This window comes from Gossypium hirsutum, chromosome A12 (assembly GCF_007990345.1).
Source record: "Gossypium hirsutum isolate 1008001.06 chromosome A12, Gossypium_hirsutum_v2.1, whole genome shotgun sequence".
Lineage (NCBI taxonomy): Eukaryota > Viridiplantae > Streptophyta > Magnoliopsida > Malvales > Malvaceae > Gossypium > Gossypium hirsutum.
In genome coordinates, this window is record NC_053435.1 from 76,091,483 (window position 1) to 76,111,400 (window position 19,918).

The window sequence follows — 19,918 nt, forward strand, 5'->3', positions numbered from 1 at the left end:
GATTTGAACCTAAGACAACGTAGATGGCTCGAATTACTCAAAGATTACAAGCTTATAATTGATTACCATTCAGGTAAGGCGAATGTAGTCACCGACGCTTTGAGTAGAAAATCATTACTTGCCTTAAGGGCTATGGCTCGATCCTAGTAGAGTTGAGAGTTAGACCGATCTTTCTTCAACAGATTTGTGATGGCCAAAAAGTCGATAGAGAGTTACAAGCTAAAAGAGCTTAATGTGAGTTTAGCACCGAACCAAATTTTCAGATCGACTCTGATGATTGCTTGAGATTCCGTGATAGGATCTGTGTGCTGAACGATGCCGAGTTGATTCAGAATATTTTACGTGAGGCACATGGTGGTAGTTTATCAGTCCACCCGGGTAGTACAAAGATGTATAATGATTTGAAGAAATTGTATTGGTGGAATGCTATGAAAAGGGTATCTCTGAGTTTGTATCAAAATGTCTGATTTGCCAACAAGTAAAGACCGAACATTAAGTTCCTTCAAGGTTAGTTCAAACTATCATGATTCCAAAATGGAAATGGGACCGTATTACTATAGACTTTATGATAGGACTGCTTTTGACTCCAAAGAAGAAAGATGCCATCTGGGTCATAGTTGACAGGTTGACTAAATCGGCTCATTTTATACCTGTACAAATCATTTTTTCGCTTGATAAGTTAGCTGAGCTGTACAGTACTAAAATTGTGAGACTTCACGATGTACCATTATCGATTATTTCAGATAGAGATCCAAGATTCACTTTTCAGTTTTAGAAGAAGTTACAAGAAGCCTTGGGTATGAAGCTAAATTTTAGTACCGCTTTCCATCCACAAACTAACAGCCATTCCGAAAGAGTAATTCAGATTTTCAAAAATATGCTCAGGTGTTGTGTTCTTGAATTCCAAGGTAGTTGGGAAAAGTACTTACCGTTGATAGAATTTGCCTACAACAACAGTTATCAATCAAGTTTGAAAATGGCACCCTATGAGGCTTTATATGTGTATATTGGACTGAACTTAAAGAAAACAAGATTCATGAGGTCGACTTAATTAAGGAGATCGAGGAAAAGATAAAGATTATTCATGATAGTTTGAAAGCTATTTCTGACAGGCAAAAATCTTACGGTGATTTGAAACGAAAGCAAATCGAGTATCAAGTTGGTGATAAGGTATTTTTAAAAGTGTCTCCATGGAAAAAGGTCCTGAGATTTGGAAATAAAGGCAAGTTAAGTCCTCAATTTATAGGGCCGTATAAGATAACTAAAAGGATTGGACAGGTAGCATATCGGTTGGCCTTGCCATTAGAGTTGGAAAGAATTCACAATGTGTTCCATGTGTCTATGTTGCACCGTTATCGATTTGATCCCTCACATGTAATTTCACCAACAGAGGTTGAGATTTGCTTAGATATGACTTAGGGAGAGGAACCAATTAAGATACTAGCTCGAGAGGTCAAACAACTGAGAAATAAGAATATTTCTCTCGTAAAAGTACCGTGGCAAAGGCATGGTGTTGAAGAGGCTACATGGGAGCTTGAAGAGACTATGAGACACCAATACCCGAACCTTTTTACTGGTAAGATTTTCAGGGAAGAAAATCTCTAAAGGGGAGGAAAGTTGTAACATCTAAATTTAAGGCCTAGTCAGAATAGTGGTTTCGAGACCACATATCCAAAATAGAAATAATTATTTTATGATTATTATGAAGTCTAGGATGGGAATGTATGCTTGAGCAAAACTTTCATGGAGAAATTCTATGCCTAAGATGCTCAATTTAACATTAGGGACCAAATTGCAAGATATGTAAAACTTGATTTCTAGAAGCTTTTAGCATGAAATTGAGTTGGATTATAAATTAAAGGTCTTCAAATAGTAAATTGACCAAGTTCTAAAAATTTGGACAAAAACAGGCATGCATGGGTAAAATTTTAAAGAAAAACTTTAAGGGCATTTTGGTTATTTGGTTAATTAAAGAATAAAAAGGGAAAAATCAAGCAAAAATGTTATCCATCATCTTCATGGTGTGCCGAAAATTCAAGGGGCTCCATAACTAGGGTTTTCAACATTTCAAGCTTGATTGTAAGTGCTCCCTAGCCCCATTTTTTATGTTCTTTATATTTTTGGAGATCCTTGAAGCATGTTCTAGCCATTTCTACCCTTATTTTAAGTTAGGGTTCATGTTCAAAAACTTACCCATGTGTGACATGTTTGTATTTTGGTGTTTAATGGAGGAATATGAAAGTTTGATGTATGATAAACATCTTTTGTCAAGTGGTTTTCCATGAAAACACCTAAAAGGACCAAGTTGCAAAAGATGTAAAAGTGTGTAGTAAAAAAGTGAAAAGACAGTAGAGATTGTGATCTTGGAAGAAGGAAAAGAAGTTAAAGTTGGAGCTTGCATTGCTGCAGAGAGAAAGTGAGACCTAATTGAGTTACTTCAATTCAAAGATGTCTTCGTATGGTCATATCAAGATATGCCCGGGCTAAGCACTGATATCGTGGTGCATCGTGTCCCCATAAAAGAAGAGTGCAAGCCAGTTCAACAGAAGCTCTGAAGGATAAGGCTCAATGTTTTGCTAAAAATAAGAGAAGAGGTTAAAAATCAATTCGATGTTGGTTTCTTACAAGTGGTTAAATACTCGGAGTGGGTAGTAAATATCGTCCCCATCCCTAAGAAAGATGGGAAAGTACGAATGTGTGTAGACTACAAGGACCTAAACAAGGCTAGCCCGAAAGACAATTTCCCATTGCCTCACATCGACATCCTAGTAGACAACATGGCAAGTTACTCACTGTTCTTTTTCATAGATGGTTTCTCTGGATACATAAGATAAAGATGCATCCTGAAGATATGGATAAGACCACATTCGTAACCATGTGGGGAACATTCTACTATAAGGTGATGCCATTTGGACTAAAAAATGTGGGAGCAACGTATCAAAGAGCCATGGTAACCTTGTTTCATGGCATGATGCACAAGGAAATCGAGGTTTACGTCAACGATATGATTGCAAAATCCCGAACAGAGAAAGAGCATGTGCAAGTCTTAAGAAAATTGTTCTTGAGGTTAAGAAAGTTTCAACTAAAGCTCAATCCAACAAAATGTACCTTTGGGGCCAGATCAGGGAAACTACTGGGATTTATAGTTAGTGAAAAGGGGATTGAGATCGACCCAGACAAAGTCAAGGCTATACAAGAGTTGCCTCCATTGCGCACTCAAAAAGAAGTTCAAGGATTCCTAGGAAGACTAAATTACATTGCCCGGTTCATTTCACAACTTAGAAATGCGACCCTATATTTTGTCTCCTTAAGGAACACAATCCAGGTGTTTGGAATGATGAGTGCCAGAAGACTTTCAACAAGGTCAAACAATATCTGTCCAATGCCCCAGTACTGACACAACCTAGTCTAGATAAGCCATTAATACTGTATTTGGAAGTATTTAAGAATTCTATGGGATGTGTGCTTGGCCAAAAACGATGAGTCAGGAAGAAAAGAAAAGACGATATACTACATTAGTAAGGAGTTCACTAAGTGTGAGACGAGATACTCGCCAATTGAGAAGTTATGTTGCGCCATAATATGGACAACCCGAATATTGAGACAGTATATGTTGTACCATACAACTTGGCTCATCTCAAAACTTGATCTTCTAAAGTACATGATGGAGTCGACTACTTTGAATGGAAGAATGACCCGATGACAAATTCTACTTTCCGAATTTGACATAGTCTATGTGAACCAGAAAGTAATAAAAGGAAGTACAATAGCAGATTTTCTGGCCAGTAGAGCTCTAGAAGACTACAAGCCTCTCAACTTTGATTTCTCAAATGAAGATTTAATGTACGTGGCAACCATTGAAGAAGACTCTCAAGAAGGTTATCCTTGGAAGTTAAATTTCGATGGAGCCTCAAACGTTGTGGGTAACAGAATTGGGGCAGTCTTGATATCCCCAAATGGAGATCATTATCCATTTATTTGCAAATTGGATTTTGATTACACAAATAATATGGTAGAATACGAAGCATGTATCATGGGAATTCATGCAGCCATAGAATGCAAGATCAAAGTATTGGAGGTCTATGGAGATTCTGCACTAGTGATGTATCAGCTCAAAGGAGAATGGGAGACAAGAGATCTTAAGTTGGTTGATTATCGAAGATTGGTCCTTAAATTAATTAAAGCGTTTGATTATATCACCTTCTGCTACCTCCATTGAGAAGAAAATCAGATGGTTGACGCCTTAGCAACTTTAGCTTCCATGGTCAAGGTAAACAAACAAGAGGATGTGAAATCGATCCAGATGAGTATTTATGAGGCTCCGGCTCATTGTTACAACATCAAAGAAGAAAAAGAAAAGGATGAACACCCTTGGTACTATGACATATTGCAATACATGAAGAATTGTGAATACCCTGACCAGGCGACTGAGAATGACAAAAGGACACTAAGAAGGCTGGCTAGTGACTATGTCTTAGATGGGGAGATCCTATATAAAAGGAGAAAGGATCAGGTGCTACTAAGGTGTGTAGATGCTGTCGAGGCCAAGAAAATCTTGGAAGAAGTCCATGAGGGTGTTTGCGGAATGCATGCTAATGGTTTCACAATGGCCAGGCAAATCATGAGATTCGGGTATTACTGGTCCACCATGGAAGGAGATTGCTTCAATTATGCCAAGAAATGCCATAAATGCCAAATTTATGGAGATAAAATTCATGTACCTCATTCGCCTCTACATGTTATGACTTCTCCATGGCCTTTCTCTATGTGGGGCATGGATGTCATTGGGCCAATTTTGCCAAAAGCTTCAAATGGGCATCGATTCATCTTTGTGGTCATCAACTACTTCACCAAGTGGGTAGAAGCCGCTTAATATGTCAATGTTACAAAGTCAGCAATTAGCAAATTCCTGAAGAAGGAAATCATTTGTCGATATAGAATGCCAAAAAGGATCATATCTAACAATGCATTGAATTTGAACAACAGCACAATGTCAGAAGTCTGTAGTTAGTTTAAGATCAAACACCACAATTCATCACCATATCGCCCAAAAATGAATGGTGCGATTGAGGTGGCTAATAAGAATATCAAGAAGATTGTGTGAAAAATGACTGAGACTTATAAAGATTGGCATGAGAAGTTACCATTTTTCTTTTATACTTATCAAACGTCTGTCAGGACCTCCACCAGGGCAACGCCTTTTTCATTGGTTTATGGAATGGAGGCGGTTTTTCCCATTGACGCCGAGATTCCTTCTCTCTGGATTTTGTCAGAATTGAAGTTGGATGAAGCAGAATGGATCCAATCCCGATATGATCAGCTAAATTTGATCGAAGAGAAAAGGTTGAAAGCCATTTGTCATGGTCAGATGTACCAAAAGCGAATGATGTGAGCTTACAACAAAATTGTTCGTCCTAGAGAATTCTGTAAAGGAGACTTGGTATTGAAGAAGATCCTTCCCATACAAAAGAACTTCAGAGGAAAATGGATGCCAAACTGGAAAGGACCTTATGTGGTAAAGAAGGCTTTTTCTAAAGGAGCATTAATATTGACCGAGATGGATGGAAAGACTTTGCCTAATCCAATGAATTCAAACTCAGTCAAGAAATACTTCACTTAAAAAAAAGAGAGAGAAAGGAGAAGCCAAGGAGAAAACCCACAAAGGGCGCCTTGAGACTAAAGGGATTTTAAATTGAAAACCCGTGAAAGGGCAATTCAAATTTTGATCGAAGTTGGGGCATGTGGTAGTCTTGCAATGCCTGAATTAACAAGGAGGAGGTATGCTACATCTTGGGGCATTGACAAAGTACTCTTGATCTCCTAAACACATGTTGAGCTCAAAATATTCCTCAAGAAGTTCGTACAGAGAAGCTCAGGTTGCGATATCTGGGGCACCTATTTTCCTTTTACCCATTTTGTATTCCAACAATATTTGCTTTCTTTGATTAATTCATTCTTTTCAGGTTTTGTTCCTGATAAATTCTAGTTTTGCCCATCATTATGATCTTTTTCAAGCATTTTGCATTGAAATAATGATTAATGGACTAATAATACTTTCATAAAAGGAGTTCTACATATTACTCTGGAAGCTTCTAAATAGTATAAGAACTTGAAACAGGACTATTATTTAGAACTTATCAAACCTAAGGGCTGGAAATATTTGAGAAAGAAGAGTCTAAATTGTCACTATTTCTTCGGGTTTTCTGTCAAAAATATCAGCTGAACAAGAAGACAGGATATTGCGCTAGTGATAGAACCTTGATGAACAATGAGCAATAACAACACAAACATTAAGAAGGGATCATTCTTATGACATTCTACATTCATGCAAATATCATTCATACACATCTAGTTAGGAGCAGTTGATTTATTCTGATCATGACATCCTAATCATTTGGCATAAGCATAGGCCTATGAAATCGATTCTACAGGTAATGTCCCCCAGAGGACAGTGTAGCAAGATCGGTGAATCCACAAATCTCATCTCCCTGAAGTAGCAGTGGAGCAAATTGAAGTTGTAGATCTTATCTCCTTGAAGTTGTAGTGGAGTAGACTGAAGATGGCAAATCTTATTTCCTTGAAGTTGCAGTGGAGCAGATTGAAGCTAAAAGTTGCAAGTCTTTCTCCCTAAAGTTACAATAGGAGCAAACTAAAGATAGAGAATCTTATTTTCTTGAAGTTGCAGTGGAGCAGATTGAAGCTACAAGTTACGGATCTTATCTCTTTGAAGTAGCAGTAGAATATGTCAAAGTCATAAACCTTATCTCCCTAAAGTTGCAGCGGAGTAGATTAAAACTACAAGTCTTATTTCTCTGAAGTCGCGGTAGAGTGGATTGAAGCAAAAAGATGTAGTGGACTGGAATGAGGCTACTTGAAGAAGAGAGGCACTAAAGAAGTCAAGACTCGGTGAGACCGAGCAAAATTGGTCTTTCTTAAAAGCCTTTGCTCCATTCCCGTTACACGAAAATGAGCAAGCCAGCTGTAAAGCCCAAATTTTGCCCGGGCCCAATAAACAACTAATTAACAGTCTAGTTATACAAAATTCAAAACCCAAACCCGAAGCCCAATCCAAAAGCTAAACCAAACAGGCCCAAAACCTAACCCTAGCCCACACCACAATAAAAAAAAAAACAAAAAAAAGGAAAAACCCTAGGTGTGCCGCACCTAGCTCTGCTGCCCAGGTCAACCCCTAGCGCCACCATCGTCACATCATCAGTGCAAGTGGCGCACTTGCCCACTACCTCCACTATCGCCACCGCCATTTACCTGTACACAAACAATAGTGACAACAGTCATAAAAAATAGATTGAAAAACATTGTGAATGGCTGTAAAAGCCATTATAAATCAAATGTATTTTTTGGGACGCATTGAATACAATCAAAAAAAAGATTTAATCATACAAATAGCAGATAATGAAGTAGTTGAAGAGAGAGAAAAAAAAGCAAAGTTCAAAGCGTGCTAAGGTTTTTTTTTCTCTTTATTTTCCTTCTTTTCGAATCTGTTTATGTACATACATATATTTCTTTATTTTCTTTTTTTTTTCAAAACTATTTATATATATAAAAGAGTAAAAAAGAAAAAAGAAAAATTTACCTTCTAGCCGCCGTATACGGCACCGCCAACGCCGGCGATCGGCAGCCGATGCGGTGGCGGTTCATCGGAGTCTGGCGGGCCCCCTCAGACTTTCAGAAAGAACAAAAGGTAAGGGGATTTTGTTTTTTTTTTTTTGAGAAAGGAGAGAAAATGAATTTTTAATTTTTTTGATTTATATAGGCCCCCAAAACGACATCATTTTGGGACTCGCCTTAAACGCCCAAAACAACGTCGTTTTGGCTTAACCAGCGCGACCCGACCCGCTCTGGCCTAGGATACACGCGTTTTTCATAAAGGGGTTATTTACCCTTTTGATCCTTCCGCTTTTTTATGGTTCTGCGATCAAGTTTTTTCTTATTTTTAATTTTTTACCCCATGATTTATTTCGATTTCAATTTGGTCCTCCCTTATGCTGTGTGTTTTGGAGGAGAAGGGAAAATATCCCATATAGTCTCTCCTTGTTATTAGCGCGTTTGGATTGGTCCTTCCCTTTTTATTTTATTTATGATTTGCCCCAAATTTCTGTTTTAAGTTCAATTTAGTCTTTTTTTTTGTTATTTTGGCTATTTTAGTATCAAATTAATTAATTTAATATTATTATTACTATTATTATATAGTTCTTTCTTGTATTTATTTACTTATTATTATTATTATTATTTAAATACATTGATTTTATTTTGTCATTTTATTATTTATTTATTTATACCTTTATATAATTTCAAACTTTGAAATCTTTTTTATTTTGTTTCATTATTTTGTTTTACATAATATTTATTTGTATTATTATTATTATCATTACTATTATTATTACTAATTATTTTATTTTTTTTTCGTTTACCTAATTTTTTCTATAAAGATATTTATTTTATCATTTTATTATTTTTACTTATACACTCTTATAATTTCACATTTAGATTATTTACTATTGTTACTAATATTATACTTATTGCTTATATGATTTTTTTTTAATTTCAAACTTTATTATTTTTATACTTATTAATATTATTATTTCTCAAGTTGTTTATATATCATTTATTTACATAATTATTTACTATTTTTACTTTTTACTTTTTTTCTCTTTTTATCTATAATCATCTCGTTTGTTGTGTTAATTCTTTTATTTTATGCTTGTCTTTTTATTATTTTTTACGCATTTATTTTATTACGCATGTTATCATTGTGATTTATTTACAATTGGTGTTACATTAATCTTGACACATACAATCGTGCTCTTTAAAATAAGCAATATTCCACGATTTTTATTTCGAAAAATCGAATCCTAACTTACGGGGTTTCGATTTTCTTAACAAATCCGAACAAATGAACGTTTTAAAATTTTAAATAATAATAATCATCTCGAGAATTACAAAAAAGATCGTGTTCTAACTTACGGAATACAATTTCTTTTTAAAACCGATATAATCGAATATCTTCTAAAATAAATAAGTTTTTCAGCGTTTATTCACGTATCGGGAATTTAAGACATTATGTCCTAACTTACGGGACGTAATTTTTTTCTCGATTAACATAAAATATGCCATTTTCTCAAAAAAAATTCAATTAAATAATATTTTAACAAAGGATCGTATTTTTAAAATCTTTTCAAATTCTCAATTCTCGACACTAAGACATTAATTAATCAACTAGGTAACAATTTTGGGCATATCAAGGGTGCTAATCCTTCCTCGTGTGTAACCGACTCCCGATCCCGTTTTCTGGACTTTGTAGACCAAAAATCATCATTTTAATAAATCTAAATTTTCATTAAAATGGTTGAATTACGAGGTGATCAAATCACACCCAAATAAAAAGTATTGGTGGCGATTCCCATTTTTTATTTTCGTTTTCAAAATAAAAAGTGGACCCCTTTTACAAAAAAAATGGTTTCAACAAGCCCAGTTTTAACGGTCAACGTGAGTTGATCGTTAATCAAAAGTAGGTTAACATAATAGCCTATGTGGCATGCCACATAAGCGCATGATGTCATAGATGATGTAATCTATTTAGCAAAAAAATTTCTCTCATTTTCTTTCTTGCCAAACACATGGTTGCTGCCATTTTTTTCTCTCATTTTCTCTCTTGCCAAACACATGGTTGGCCGAATGATAAGGGTATTAAGATCATTATCCACTATCATCCCTGCTTCTTGGAAATCAACCGGACATATAGTTTCATCGAACCCATCATCCTCATTGTTGTTAAAATTCGATTGCCATAACCCATGACCGGTGTAGAAAAACATCAACGAATCTCTTTGTCGGCTGTCACTCACCAACCATTTCAATGAATCCTCGATGTTTTTCCTCGTCGATATAAACCATGGGTCCGCCTCCTTTTCTGCAGTTTTTCTTTTTCTATTAATCATCACAACGAAAATAGTAAAACATTAAACAAATATAACTGAAGAACATACCGGTGAGAACCCGAATGAAATGTCCAGGGTAACGAAATTATTAATCAACAAATCTTTCATGTTTCTAACGTCGTTAATGGTTCCTTTAAGCCTATACTACTTCTAGTTGTTGTAAGTGATTTCGCAAAGCACTGCTCACTTGCTTGATCTCTTCATCAAGTTGAAAGCCAAGGAGTCGGGATTTAAGGAAGGAGTTACCGTACTTTGATGCATTTTCCTCTGATTTGGCTATAACAACTTCTCACTCAGCCACGCAGCCCATAGTGTTGCTGCTAGCTCAAAGAATATTGTTCATCAGCTAGAATGGGAAGATAGTTAGGTTTGCATGAAGGGCATTCAACATTTGCACCTTTGGTCACTGATTTTGCCATAACCTACATCGTGAGCAAGGTGTGCTTCTTCGCATATCCATGCTTGCCGGTGGATGCTTTCTCAAATCTTGGCGAGAAGAAAAAAGAGGGTTTTACAAATTGTTACTTATTACCATGTGTTTGGCAAGAGAGAAAATGACAGAAAAAAATGGTAGCAACAATGTGTTTAGCAAGAGAGAAAATGAGAGAAAATTTTTTGCTAAATAGATGACGTCATCTGTGACATCATGCGCTTATGTGGCATGCCACATGGCCTATTATGTTGACCTACTATTTGATTAACGGTCAACTTACGTTGACCATTAAAACTGGGCTAATTTCTTAAAAAATCGTAGCATTGAGGGTGTCAATCAAAAAATAAAAAAGTCAAGGGCACAAAACCAAAAGCCTTCAAACGTTGAGGATTTTTTTTGCAATTATGCCTTTTATATATGATATCAAAAAGAAAATAAAAGGAAGATACCCCTTACTGTGTTAGGGTTACCAAGAAAAAAAAATAAGGTCTAGCTGCCATCTTTGAATTCTCTCTGAAATTGGTCAAAGAGTTTTTCTGTATGTGGTTGACTGGGTGGACTACGTAGAGGATGGGACGCTTAAGAAGATACATCTTCAACCTTATTCCAACCCGTTCCGTTCCTCGTATATGGATCCATTGTCGTGGATCACCGGAATAATTTTTCTGTTGCGCCACGGGGTGTACCGACGGTCCCAACAGAAAAAACAACAAATAAGTTGAATCTTCAAGGACTATTCGATAATTTTAACTTTTCCCTGATTATTATCAATTTGATCTAATTCTCGATCTAAACAATTATTTTAGACAATTCATCATTACCAAATATTTTTACATAATTCCATGATATTCATAAACCTATGTAATTCCATTATTTTGAATGCCCCTTAATTATTACATTTTATTCAATTTAGTCCCTGAAATCAAAATAACAATATCTTTCAATTTTGAGCTTTGGTTTCAAAATCGATCTCAATCACATCCCTTAGGGACCCTCTACTACCTATTATTATAGAAATTTTATACCAATTTTATATTTTATTCACTTAAGTCATTTTGTACAAAACTAACAATTAAACATTATAATCTAGTCCTTTTTCACATCTAAGCTTAAAATTTATCAATTTAACATCAATTTCTTCAAGAAATCAACAATGAAAACTTTAAAAACTTTAACAATTTTGCAAATTGGTACTTGGGCTAGCTAAATCAAGCTCCCACAACTTCAAAAACATAAAAATTACAATAAAAAGACTTAATTGAACAAACAAATTATCAATCGAAAGTTTGAAGCCTCAAACCTTAACTTCCTTTTGTTTTTCTTATGAAGAATCGGAGGAGAAGATGAAATAAGGATGGCAACCTTTTATACTTTAATTATAATTAATTAACCTTGTTAATTAATTTAATCATAATTAATTTAAGCCTTAATCACCCTTAATAAAAAAATGAGTGGAAAATGACATCATCTTCCACTAGTTGATGTAAAAAAAATGGTTTATTTGCCGTTTTGAACCCTTAGCTAATTAAAATTTTATACAGACAAAATTTTTACAATTTAGTTTCTGTACTTAAATTAAAAATTAATAGGAAAAATTAAAGGATCAAACTTTAATAAACTATTACACCAACTTAATAAATATTTAATTTAATATTTACGAATCTAGTTTACGAAAATGGGGTTCTAAAACTATCTTATTGACACCACTGAAAATAAGGTTGTTACAACAACGATTGCAGACGGGGTAGTGCAATGTTAGCAAAAAATAAAAATTTCAAAAAAAATAAAAAGTATTTTTAAAATAAGTACACAATAGATATGGACAAATGGTTATCGATGTCATTTGAATATGGACACTCATTTGTCCAGATTCATTCTAGAATTATAAAAATTATAAAAAATCATTAAAATTATTATAAATTAATTAAAATCATTAAACTAATAAAATTTATAAAAAATAATTTAGTATTTTTATATTTTAAATAAAAAAATAACATTAACAAATTATATCATAAAGTTAAGATTAACAATTTTTTGTTATACTTTTTCCTTTTGTGCAAGTTATATTAGTCAAATAATTCAATCAAAATTTGAAAAATATGTTTTTTTCTAATTTTTATTATTTTAATTAATTTATAATAAATTTATAAATATTTTTTATATTTTTTATGATTTTAATGAATTATTTTTGTAAATTTATAAAATTTTATGTTTTTAATTAAATTTTATAAATTTTAATAATTCAAATAATTTTTTTCTAATTATTTTATGTTCTTTTATATTTCTAGAATGAATCTAAATAAATGGTATCCAAATTCAAATGAACTTCAACAATCATTTCTTCAAGTTCATTGATATACTTATTTTTAAAATAATTTAAAATAATTTTTATCTAAATTCAAATGAATTTGAACAACCGTTTGTCAAGGTTCATTGGTGTACTTATTTTTAAGAGAATTTTTAATTTTTTCTGACCACGTCAATAATTAATGCTAACTTGAAACGTTATGATAGTTATTATTGGCTGACAGGACGTCTGTTAACAGTCATGTCAGTGTTGTCATTAGTTTCTAACAGTAAACGCTTCTCAAATAGTCTCATTGGTCCAACCTATCAATTTAAGGACTTAATTAGTAACAAAAAATTTAAAGAGAATTAATTAATTTTTTAAAAAAAAGATTCAAGAGCTTATTTTACTGACTATAAAATATTAAAAAAGTTATTTTTATTGAAAAATTCGTATATTCTCCAATTTAATTTTAAATCCATATAAAGTACCGCTTCTTATGAACAAATTCGTCATCAATTAAACTTTTTATTCTTTTTACTTTATTTTGAAAAATTAAAATAATTAACTCCTACTAAGCTTTAATAATCAACCAACTAAACAATCTATTTAGAAAGGAAACAAAAACAAAGAACAAAGTTCCACAGACCATGCTGACATGCTTATAATATAAATATACTTTCTAAAAGTAACGTTCATATATCCTTTTATTTTGGGTAATCTACCAGTAGAACTAATTGGGAAAGGTTCTCATGAGCTCTCCACACACTTATTCTTAAAATCTCGCATGCAACTACTTCATTATATCACCTGCATCAAAAAAAAATGTCCAAGGAGAATTTGTTGAAATAAGGAAAAAATAAATACGAACAATAATTTCCTTCAAGTGTGTACATATGTATTAGTAGTATACAGGGGAAGAGAGAATACATGGTTCAAAGTTTGCAGTGCATTTCTCAGGCAGCTGCAGGGCCATGTTCCGATCGACACCAGATATAGGAGGGCCATTTACAATAACGCACAGGCAGGGTTGCCCCAGAGCTTTGATGGCATTGCAGCAGGTCTCACTTGGTGGAATGGGGCTAAAGGGAGCAACTGCTGCTCTGCAGGGTATTAACTGCACGAGTGCTGTGAAGAATGTTCTGCTACAAGCATTGCCCTCGCCTTTATCCACAAAACCTGTTAGGACCAACCCAAAAAGAAAAACTGGCAGAGCCTTGGGACCAAAAAACTTCATATTTGACCTCAAATGCTCTCCCTTCCTCTTGCAAGGAAATTGTACTGTAGCACAGCAGACATTTATGTGTGCGTGTGTGTGTGTGAATGACACTCATGTCATGCCATTAGGCACATCTATCCTAACCATAGATCACGCATTTCATGCCGTCATCTCTATGCTCTTTCTGCTTTTTGATCCGATTTCTATGGAGAAACCAACTTAAATTTCCTCAGTAAAAGTAACAGTTAGTAAACCAAACTTTCATGACCTTATTAACTTGTACATTGAGTATTTAGTATTTAGCATTTACTGATATTGGTAACTGAGAACTAAAGCGTATCAAAAGAGATGGATTATATTAATAAACTATTATCATCTTAGTCTTAGGCATACCACCGTACCTGTCATGATCAATTTTGCGGCATCAGAAATCCGTGCTAAAGCAGGACGTGGCTTTCCTCAAGTTTCTAAAACTTTAGAAACTACCTGTTTTATTTATCAACAATTTGCTGGATGTTAGACAATTTCACAAGCTAATCATAGTGTTTCATAATTAGAATTAGAGCCTTAAGAGTTAGATGTTGATCGTCCCTTACCATAACCTCACAACCATAAATGAAAAACATTAAAGCCAAACTTGTATCGAGGCTGTTTTACTTTTATCATCGATGTCAATTGTACAGCTGATACATCTGTACATAAGAAAGATCGTAGCCCAAATACTTATTTTTTTAATTATTCTTATTTATATTTGGAATTGATTCCGTCTGAGGAGAGTTGTAAACAATTCCTCTGGGTTTGCATAATGAAATTAAAGTTTAGTTAGTATCACACAAGCTAAAAGAATTTGTCGATCTGATTGAATGTGCAAAAATGGTTGAAAAGGTCATGGGCCTAGATAAAAAGACCAAGCCCTCCCGAACCTTTGGGAAAAGACCAGGGACTACTAGTTCGCATTCATTGCTGCGTATCGGTGATTTATTTGATCAGTTGAAATCTGCATCAGTCTTCTCCAAAATTAATTTGAGATCGGAATATTATAATTTAAAAGTGAAGGATAGTGACGTACCAAAAACAATGTGTACGCGATATGGTCACCATGAATTTCTTGTGATGCCATTCGAGCTGACGAATACACCTTCGACATTCATGGATCTCATTAATAGCATTTTCCAGCCCTATCTAGATCAATTCATGATTTCTTTATTGATGATATCTTGATATATTCGAGATCAGAGGCTGAGCATGATAATCATTTGAGTATAGTATTATAAGTGTTGGGTGAAAAAGAACTTTTTGGGAAGCTCAGTAAGTGTGAGTTCTGATTACTTGAAGTGGTATTTCTAGGGCGCGTTATCTCAGCCAAGGGAATTTGGTTTGACCTGAAAAGATTGAAATTATTCTTCAGTGGAAAGCGTCGAAAAATATATCGGATATTCAAAACTTCCTTGACTTGGTCAGTTATTACAGGAGATTCATGAATGAGTTTTCCAAAATAGCTTTGTTTATGACAAAGCTCTTGCATAAAAATGTGTCATTTGTGTGGGATAGTCAGTGTCAAGACAGTTTGAGAAGTTGGAAGCTATGTTGACAGAAGCATCAATCCTGACTTTGCCTGAGTTAGGGAAATAATTTTTTTTGTTTTCAGTGATGCCTCATTGAATGATTTGGGTTCTGTACTGATGCAAGATGATAAAGTTGTTGGAAAAATAGATTTGAAAAACACAACGGAAAATAAGTTTGGGAAAAACTAGAGTTTTAATTTTTTTTCTAAAAATAAGAAATTGGTTATAGTATCTAAAGTAATATACATTCAATCAAAATTGTACATTTTCGATTCATTTAGGATGAACACTTCGATCGAGTAGTCTTCTCCACGATCCTCAAGCTCACGTATGCTAAATGTGGGTTCGCTTCGAATCAGAAAATTTTCCACATAATTACTAGTGGTGCAATTTTACAATTTCTCTAAACTTCTAGGTCAAGTTGTAAATAAGAAAAATATCTCTAGAAATCTTCTGAAACAAATTTCTCAAAAGAATTGTCTCTCTACAACTTTCTCTTGAATTCAAGTTTGTGTAAAATAATGACTATAACACCTCGGATTTTGAGGTTAGAAATTTTGAGATTTATAGGTAGGGCTAGTGGCTAGATCAGACAATTGGGTTTTTTGTTGTGTTTTAATGTCAGAATGGGTCTGTTAGTCTAGTGGTTGGTTGTGTAAGAGTTTAACTAGGGGTCTCAGGTTTGAGTCCTCAGGTGTGTTTTAAGGGATTATTTTTTATTTAGCTTTGTGTTGTTTTAAAAGTTCAAATATTTATTTTCATTTTTTGTTTTAATTATTTTTTATTTTATTTTTAGTTATTTTTATTTTTATTTAAAAAAAAGAGAAAGAAAGAAAGAAAGTTTTTTGGCATGTTCTTTTCCTTAGTTTTTCAGTCACGTTTTCCCTGGCTTCCTCGTCCAATTTCTATTTTGTCAAAATTTGAGATTTTAAATCTAAAATATTTTTAAGGGGTTTTTGTTATTGGGAGTTTGTTCTTTGTATGGTTTCAACATCGTCACTTCATAAATTTGGTACTGAATCTTTAACTACTATTGTTTGTGCGCAATCACGTTTGTTGAGGTTTTTGAATTGGTATTCGGAATTGGTGGACTTGAGGCACCGGTTGTATTTGGGAATTCTTAAATCATGTGTTTAGGTGTGTGTTCTGAACTGTGTAATTTGTACCACTTTGTTGTGGAATTCGACAGTCTTTTTCCATGCTTCGATAATTGAGCAATTGGGAGTTTTGTCATTTTAATTACCTATAATTTACTATGTTGTGGTTTGTTTCTGAAACACTTTGATTAGGGGCCATTTTAGTGATCAAAAAATGAGACTTTCAGTCAATTTTTGTATGGTTTTCTGACCACACAGCTGGCCACATGGGGATGTGTTCCCACATAGGTGATTCACACGGCTTAGTGCAATTGGGATTTAGGGTTTTCATGCTAATTTGAGTACCACACGGCCGTGTGGATGATTTTAGGAAATTAGTCGATTCTTACAAGGTTATGTCGCTTGGGCACACGAGTATGTGCGTTTGGGAATTAGGGTTTTAATAATTTGGTGCCAGACGGGCGTGTGTTTTGGACACATGGTCGTGTCTGGTGGACACAATGGCATGGGAGACCCTCATATGGTCATGTCTGTCGTGAACCATAATTTAGTGCAATTGTACAAAAAGTTACATGGCCTATTCAAAGAACCATGTCCCTAGCTCACATGGGCATGTGCCTTAGCCACACGGCCATGTACATCCTCCCACATTGGCGTGTTGACCCCCACACGGCTAGAACACACAATCTTGTGGCCCTAAGTCACTAATTTTAGTTCTGTGTATCTTTTTTATCTAAAAACATGTCTGGGTGTGTCAACAATTGGCTAGGCTTTAGTGATGATAGTTAAGACTCTGATCTGGGTTCGGCTTATGTGTTATTTGTGACTATTATGCAAGATATCTGATTTTGAACTTGGTTAGCTGGGTGTGTACAGTCTGTTTCTGTCTGGCTATCTGTCGATGTGTTCATTGTTTCTGTGTAGGTGATAAACAGTAATTTATACATATTTTTACCCCATTGCATTTATGGATGGTTTCTCCTTAGATTTGGTGACTTCGATGCTCCTAATCCTTTAATTTCATGTTTTATACTTAGGAGAGCATATGAGAGTAAAAAGAGCAAGAAACGGGCCGAAAATGGAGAAAATTGACCTACATGGGAAAACAACACGGCTTGGACTTCCTTACATGGTAGTGTCACACAGCCGTGCCAATTTGGCAGGATCGAAGCACGACTTACATGGGTGGATCACATGCCCGTGCCCATTTAACAGCCTTGACTACGGCCTTCAGTAATCGCACATAGGCGTGTCACACGGGCGTGTCCCTGCCGAACCCAAGTTTAGTCCAATTCGGAAAAGGCCAATTTTGAGGGCTCTTAGGCATTCCAAAACCTATTTAAACACTTGAGGAGGCACTTAGGAAGGGGGATGTAGAGTAGAAAGCAAGGAATTACTCAAGGAAAGCCAATTGATCCATCTCAAGAGCCGGATTCATCATCAAGACTGAAGATTTCCTTTCAAGTTCCTTCAGGAGTTTTGAGTTTTCTTATGTTTTGTTATCTTTATGCTTTTGAGATGTTTTCTTTCATAAGTATGAACTAAACCCCTAAATACCTAAGGGGAATGAAACCTCAGACAAATCTTGTTATTATTATCTGAATTATATGATAAATATTTGACTTGTTCTTAATTATGTGTTCTTAATTCTTGTTTTGATATTCCAGGATATTGATTCAAGTTAAGGTCTTATTCAGAGGAGGAATAGACCCTATCTAAGAGTAAATTTGTCATAATTGAGTGGAGTTGATTGGCGCGCCTAGAGATAGGGTGACAAGATTTTACCGGATTAGGGTAAAACCTAATAAGGGAATCCATAGATCGAGTTAATGCAATTCTAGGGTGTTAATTAGAAAGAGATTTCAATTATTCAACCTAGGGTTAGGTGTTATTAGTCTCATGAGAGATAATAATATAACTTAGGGATTTCTACGGATCAAGTCAAATGAATAAATCGTCTGATTTAGAGTCAAATAACAAGTGAAGTCTAGGTGGATTCGTCCTTAGGTTTGTCTCAATCAATCGAATTTTCCCAAAAGTATTTTCCTAAGTTTTTCTTTCTGTGCATTCTTAGTTAGTAATTAGTTTAGACAACCAAACCTCTTAAATTTTAGGCTAGATAATAAAAAGGAAGTAAATACTAGTACTCGTAGCTCCTTTGGGTTCGACAATCCGGTCTTGCTGAACTATACTACTGTTCGATAGGTACACTTCCCTTAATCGTGATAATAAGTTAGTCTCAAGAACATTTCATTTATAAATCTTTAAAACCAGTTACAAATATCACACATCAAGTTTTTGGCACTATTGCCGGGGAACTAGGATATTAGGAAAACTCAATTTTTATTACTTGAGCCACTTTACTTTTATTGCAATTTAAATTTTTATTTTCCTTTCTAATTTTTCTCTTATTTCCTTCTGACAGGTTTTTCTAGTTTATAACCAGAAGAAACCTGTCAGGACCAATACTTTTTGACAGTGAGATTGAGCACACAGTTTGCAGAAACCAGAGAGAAATAAGGCGAAGCCTAAGATACACAGAGGACAAGCAAGAGGACGATACTTCAACCACATCCGAGGAGATAGCTGAAAACCAAGAAAATTCGCTACCTCCTGCAATTGCTGTTAATCAGAATCCTGCTCGCACACCATGTATGATTATGCTAAACCTTCTTTAACAGGAACTAAATCGAGCATAGTTAGACCTGCTATAGCCACAAATACTTTTGAACTGAAACCTAACATAATTCAAATGATACAACAGTTTGTTCAGTTTGATGGTTTGTAGGACGAGGATCCCAACGCTTACTTGGAAAACTTTTTGGAACTATGTGATACATTTAAAATTAATGGCATTTCTAATGACGCAATTTGTCTTCGGTTATTCCCTTTTTCATTGAGAAACAAAGCTAAACAGTGGTTGAACTCGTTGCCACAGGGGTCAATCACTACTTGGGAACAAATGATCGAAAAGTTTTTTTAAAATATTTTTCGCCGGCTAAAACGGATAAAATTACGCAATGATATTTCTTCCTTTGTGCAGATGGATTTAGAAACACTCTACGATGCATGCGAGAGATACAAGGGCCTCTTAAGAAGATGCCCTCACCACGGGTTACCGCTTTGGCTACAGGTTCAAACCTTTCATAATGGCCTGAATCCTTCGACTCAACAAATGGTTGACGCAGCTGCTAGCGGAACCATCAATAATAAGACACCTGAAGATGCCTATGAATTTATAGAGGAGATGTCACTGAATAACTATCAGTGGCAAGTCATGAGGACAAAGCCAACAAAAAGTTTCCACGGCTGTGCGACATGGCCGTGGGCGAACCTACCAAAACAACACGGGCATTCG

General features: G+C 34.8%; 1 protein-coding gene and 1 non-coding gene across 2 annotated transcripts; both read right to left on the reverse strand.

The window, feature by feature from the left end:
- Nucleotides 1-13,318: 13,318 nt before the first annotated feature.
- Nucleotides 13,319-13,958, reverse strand: LOC107904778 (protein M7). Its single transcript, XM_016831269.2, has 2 exons — nucleotides 13,610-13,958; nucleotides 13,319-13,489 (listed from the first exon to the last, which is right to left on the reverse strand). The coding sequence occupies exons 1-2, from the start codon at nucleotides 13,914-13,916 to the stop codon at nucleotides 13,473-13,475; spliced, it is 324 nt and encodes a 107-aa protein (XP_016686758.1). The 5' UTR covers nucleotides 13,917-13,958; the 3' UTR covers nucleotides 13,319-13,472.
- A 5,613-nt stretch (nucleotides 13,959-19,571) lies between these two features.
- On the reverse strand, nucleotides 19,572-19,677 carry LOC121211957 (small nucleolar RNA R71). Its single transcript, XR_005907172.1, has one exon. It is a non-coding gene; the product is annotated as a small nucleolar RNA R71 (small nucleolar RNA).
- Between the last annotated feature and the right edge of the window lie 241 nt (nucleotides 19,678-19,918).

Coding starts and splice junctions, on each gene's coding strand:
- LOC107904778 (XM_016831269.2), bottom strand. CDS start 13,916: ATGAAGTTTTTTGGTCCCAAGGCTCTGCCAGTTTTTCTTTTTGGGTTG.